Source organism: Opisthocomus hoazin, chromosome 15 (assembly GCF_030867145.1).
Source record: "Opisthocomus hoazin isolate bOpiHoa1 chromosome 15, bOpiHoa1.hap1, whole genome shotgun sequence".
Taxonomy (NCBI): Eukaryota; Metazoa; Chordata; class Aves; order Opisthocomiformes; family Opisthocomidae; genus Opisthocomus; species Opisthocomus hoazin.
Window position 1 is genome coordinate 2178864 of NC_134428.1, and position 6000 is coordinate 2184863.

General features: G+C 50.0%; 1 protein-coding gene across 1 annotated transcript in view; it reads left to right on the top strand.

The window, feature by feature from the left end:
* Positions 1–5658, top strand: part of LOC142363315 (olfactory receptor 14C36-like) — a 130133-nt gene extending 124475 nt beyond the window's left edge. The window contains exon 2 of the mRNA XM_075436884.1: positions 5091–5658. Coding sequence (XP_075292999.1) covers positions 5091–5658 — 568 coding nt within the window. The remainder of the gene's footprint in view (positions 1–5090) is intronic.
* The last annotated feature ends 342 nt before the right edge of the window (positions 5659–6000 follow it).

Sequence of the window (6000 nt, forward strand, 5' to 3'; positions counted from 1 at the left end):
GGGAGAACCTTGCTACAGGATGGCCTAAATGCCAAAAATCATTTAGGGAACTTAAAAAGGCATTGATGATGGCCCCTGCTTTGGGTTTACCTGATCTAACCAAAACTTTGGAGCTGTTTGTACATGAGAGGCAACATCTGGCCCTTGGAGTGCTGGCACAACGTCTGGGATCCTGGAAGTGGCCAGTAGGATACTTCTCTAAACAACTCGACAATGTCAGTAAAGGATGACCGGGATGTTTGCGCGCTGTGGCAGCAATGGTATTGCTGATTCAGGAAGCTCGAGAATTGACTATGGGCCAAAAGATGGTGGTGTATGTACCACACATGGTGGTAACTGTTTTAGAACAAAAGGAGGGTCATTGGCTATCCCCCAGCAGAATGCTGAAATATCAGGCTGTCTTGCTGGAACAATATGATGTGGAATTGAAAACCACAACTGTTGTAAATCCAGCAATGTTTCTGTCGATGGAAAATCCGACAGGAAGTCTAGAACATGACTGCTTGCTAACTGTTGAACAAGTCTATTCCAGCAGATCGGACCTGAAAAGATGAACCTCTGGAAAATCCTGATTTGGAGTTATTTATGGATGGAAGCAGCTTTGTGAAAGAAGGAAGACGAACGGCTGGATACGCTGCTGTCACCACCACCAAGGTACTGGAGTCAGGAACGCTGCCTGCAAATACCTCGGCACAGAAAGCAGAACTGGTGGCTTTGAAGTAAGCCTTGCGAATGGCAGAAGGAAAGAGGGTAAATATACGGGTGATTCCAAATGTGCATTTGGTGTGATTCACGCTCATGGGGCTACCTGGAAAGAAAGAGGACTGCTCTCAGTCCAAGGATCATCGATAAAACATAAAGAAGAAATCCTCCAGCTCTTAGAAGAGGTGCATGAGCCAAAGGAAGTGGCAGTAATGCATTGCAAGGCTCATCAATTTGGTCAGACAGCTGTAAACATAGGTAATAGATTGGCAGATAAAACGGCAAAAGAGGCTGCGGAATGAGGTATCCTTGCACTAGTACCAGTAAAACAGATGAAAATCCCGAATCTGAAACCAAAATATAGTAAATTGGATGAGCAATTGACGGAAGAATTAAAAGCACCACAAAATACACAAGGGTGGTGGGTAACGCCAGAAAAGCAGGGAATAGTAGCCCCGCAAGTCATGTTAGAACTTGCGAAAGAAAAGCATGCGCAGACACATTGGGGTGTAGATGCTATGGTCTACAGTTTAAAATCATCTGCAGTGTGTGTAGGAATGACAGGAATAGTTAAATCGATGGTGGCTGATTGTCCAATTTGTCTCAAAAATAATCCCTTAAATTGGATTTGCCGATCAAATCTGTCTGTGATACAGTCTGGGTGTCTGTCATCCAACCACTCTGAATGGGAATTGCTTTTCTGTAGGTCTCCTGTGTTTTCTCTGCCAGCCATGGCATCTTAGCCATGTGGGCCCAGACTTCAACATTGAATTGCAGAGCTGCCCTGAATTCCAGAAAGGAATGCGTGGATGAACATGAGAAACCTTCCACTAGACTCAGCAGAGAATTAGTACATACAGCTGATGGAAATAAGAGGGAAACTTAGCTCTCTGTATGGCACATGACTCAGATGAATACCTCCACTGGCTGCCCTACACGTGCTCCGGAGGGTCAGGGTCAGTTTCCCATTGGACACCTGCTGTGGTTTCAGTTGGGCAAAGGAGTCTGTCAACAGCCTCAAAGACAATGCTCCCGGATATCATCCTGTTCCTGTTAATTCCTCTGTTAGAGTTTTCAGTCACCTGTGGGGATCTTGGACCACCTCTGGTACACCAGGTGTCACCAGGGGTTTGAGTCTGAACAGGCCACTCCTGGCATCTGTCTCCAGTAATTACCATGGGAGATGACACAAGCAGCTCCCAGGCAGCATGGTCCCATTTTCTGCCCACCTGAAGTGAGGGAAGAAGAATCTTGCCTCCCATTGGTTTGTGGCAGGCATAGAGGGAGCCGAGTCCTCTTTCAGCCCCAGAACAGAAAACCAAGGATCAGATGCCTCAGCTGACTGAGCAGAATCCCTTCCCTCAGCAGGGGTGAAGGAGATCCTTCCCTGTAACCGTCTGGGTGTCCTGTCTCATAGTGGGACAAGGAAAAGTGACTCTTATGCCCAGCTGTACTCTGATTAGGAGAAATGGCTCTTCTGGAAAGAAGTGCTTCTCACCAGCTGAGGGAGGCAACATCAGTGATGACTTCAGCCTGTTTCACAGCCAATTCACCTGGACCCCCAGGGACATCTGGAGGGAGCCCAGAGGGACAGAGTAAGTGCTGCCTTGGGCTGGTCCTCAGCTGCTGAGCTGGGCTGGGCTCCTGGGATGGAGGGAGCTCATGGCAACTGCACAGCACTGCAAAGAGAGAGCTCTGCCCAGGAGCAGCTCCTCTGCCAAGCGCAGCAGGGCTGAGGGCACTGCCTGCAGGCAGCGAGGGTAGACAAGAGGAGTGAGAGGGACATTGAAGGCAGTGTGGGGTGGGAGGATGCTGAGAGCTCATGGAGGAAGACATCTTCACAGCCCCTGATGCGGTAAGACTCTGGCTGCAGGGCAATGCAGTTTTGTTCCTGGAAGTGTCTCCTAGACCTGACACATGTGACAGCTTATAGGACCTGTCAGGACGGCTTACCTAGTTCTGATGGTATAGAGGAGGAGGACGTGCTCCAGGGCAGCGATTGCCTGATGCACCATCAGAGGGACAGGGCAGGATGTCTGCCTCCTCCCAGGGATGGCTGCAGCTGTGCCAACTTAGGGGTGCATGCAGGGGTGCCCCAGGATCTGAACAGAGTCCCTGCACCCCAGGGGACTCTGAGACAGGGCAGGAACTCTGTCACCTGCCAGGATCACCACTCAGTGTGCCCGGGAGCTCCCCATGGTGCTGTGGGGAGCAGCTCTGGGTGGCAGGAGTGGTAGGGCAGGGTAGGGTCCTTCTGCTCTCAGAGGCTGCTGCATGAGTCAGCGCTGCTCAGAGCTCCAGATCATCCTCAGGGCACTTCTGAGGGCTCCTTCCTCCTTCTGAGGAGCTTCCTTTGAAGAGGAGGGTCCAGGCAGGGATTACCTGGAAAGGAAGGTTCTTCCCTTGATTCATGCTGTGGAGTTGTAAAGGGGAAAGGAGCTTCTAATTTTACAAGTGACTGAAAGTTTCTAACCATTGTGTGGCATGATCAGTAGGTCTGCTAGGAACCTCATAAACTGCCTTCAGCTCCCCCTAAGCCTGCAGGCAGCACCAGCATCACCTGTGCTGACAGCATCATGGTTTGTCTGACCTGCTCTTTACCACCTGCAAGCAGCGAAGTGTCCCTAGACTGTTCCCTCCCATGGGGAATTTTCTGTAGGGTAGAACTGAGCACACAGATGGTGAGAGGGGTTCTCTCAGCATTTGCTGTGAGGAAAATGATGTGGGAACAGAGAAGCAGGTGGGAAAGGTCCAGGAAGCAGAGGTGTGGGCAGGGAAGAACACAAAACTAAAAGCCATAATGTCATGGGAAAGAGAATTGGGAAAATTCCCTGTCATCCCCTCCAGGGCAGACCCCTCCTCTGAGCAAGCCCCTATGCCCCCTCTCTGACCCAGCTAAGCCTCTGTGCTCATGGCCGTGGGGCACAAGGCATCAGCCGCCCGCGCTGCAGCCAGAGCTCTGGCAGAGGAGAGGTGCCTCTCTCCAGCCATGGGCCCATTTCCCTCTGCAGTGCGCAAGGGCTGAATGCGACTGTCTCACAGCATTGGTGTCCCGAAGGCTGCAGGCACAGCTGCTTGAGGTGATGACTTTCTCTCTTTGTGTATCCCTTGGTGCAAGGACCCTGGTGCCGCTCTTTCTTTTCCTACCTGTCAGTGCTGCTCCTATTCGTGTTCTGGGTCTCTGAGGGTTTGGGGGAGTTTCAGACACTGAAGCTTCAGAACATGTGCAGTTTTTGAGACACTGACTCTTCAAGCCATGCCAGGCAAGGTTCTGGGTGGCAGTGAGGTGCCCCAGCACCCTTCTAACCTGTGGGGCTCCAGGAAATGTGGGCTGTAGTCTTGGGAAATGAATGGCTGTCCCCAAAGAAGATCCTGTCTGTAGAACACTTGACCATTTCCCTGCAGTGTCCTGCCAGGCTGTGAGCTTGACACCAGACACAGCTGTGTCACAGCATCTTTGTGGTACCCGAGACACCCATAAAGAAACCCCAGAGGTGCTAAGACTATAGAAATGATGCTGAGCAGCCGTATGTGGCCAGCTGAAACGTGCCCTGCGTGTCCTTGCCTAGAAATGGAGTGTGGAGGCTGCCTTCGGGCACCCTGGGAAAGAGGGAGAAGTTTGGAGATGAGAGCTTTGAATATGGACTCCACTACTCTCAGCAAGGTCCGGCTTCTTTTGAGGCAAACACATAACTATGATCAGCCTTCAACTCAAGCACATGTGAGTGCTGGGTATCTGGGAATAAGACTGATGGATAGACCATCTTCCCCCCGCCTGCAGTAAGTGACAGCAAATCCTATTGCCACTCAGGTCTCGTGAAAGAAAAGCTGAGCATTTCTACCTTGGGAAAAGACTCCCCAGGATGAACAGGAGTATCTGAAAGAAAAAAAAAATGGAAAAAACCCACAATGAAAAAATGAAAGATTTTAGCTTTCTTCCATGAAAAGTCTCTCATAACATGTCACTGTCTTTCCTTCTTCAACAGTCACCCATGCCCAAATGCATGTCTAACAGCAGCTCCGCCACACAGTTCCTCCTCCTGGTGTTCTCAGACACGCAAGAGATGCAGCTCTTGACCTTCTGGCTCTTCTTGGCCATCTACCTGGCTGCCCTCCTCAGCAACGGCCTCATCATCACAGCCATAGCCTGTGACCACCGCCTCCACACCCCCATGTACTTCTTCCTCCTCAACCTCTCCCTCATCGACCTGGGCTCCATCTCCACCACTGTCCCTAAATCCATGGCCAATTCCCTCTGGGACAGCACGGACATCTCCTATGCAGGATGTGCTACCCAGGTTTTTTTTTTTCTTCTTCCTTGGAGCAGAGTGCACCCTTCTGACCATCATGGCCTATGACCGCTACGTTGCCATCTGCAGACCCCTGAGCTACGGGACCCTTCTGGGCAACAGGGCTTGTGTCTGCATGGCGGCAGCTGCCTGGGGCAATGGCTTTCTCCATGCTGTGCTGCACACTGCCAATGCATTTCCCATACCCCTCTGCAAGGGCAATGCTGTGGATCAGTTCTTCTGTGAACTTCCACAGATCCTCAAACTCTCTTGCTCACACTCCTACCTCAGGGAAGTTTGGCTCCTCATGATTAGTTCTTTTTTAGTTTGTGCTTATTTTATTTTCATTGTGCTGTCCTATGTGCACATCTTCAGGGCCGTGCTGAGGATCCCCTCTGAGCAGGGACAGCACAAAGCCTTTTCCACGTGCCTCCCTCACCTGGTCGTGCTCTCCCTTTTTATCGGTACTTGCATATTTGCCTGCCTGAAGCCTCCCTCCATCTCCTCCCCATCGTTGGATCTGGTGGTGGCAGTTTTGTACTCAGTGGTTCCTCCAGCAGTGAACCCCCTCATCTATAGCATGAGGAACCAGGAGCTCAAAGGGTCCATTAGAAAATTCATTTCATGGATATTTGTCAATGCTGATAAATCTGTCATCACTCTCTAGAAATGACATCTAGTGTATTCAAATGCAGGTCTGTGTGCTATTTGTTGTGTTATAATTCTTTTTTGATAGCAATACCTGTGTTGTTATTTAAGGTTATTACGTTCCTTCGTAGTTGCTTGTATTCAGTTCACTCTCCTGAGAAGAGGACCCCGTATAAATTTTTATTTAAACACCTTAAACTTGTATAAATTTTTTTCAAACACTGTTTCACAGCTGACTCTCTCTTAGTATCTCTCTAACAAAATGGCATCTGTCCTGTGAAGTTGTTGAATGTTTGGCTGTTCTTCCAATGCTGATGTCAACAGGCTCAGGAATTTCAGCCTCAAAAGGACCTCAGCAGAA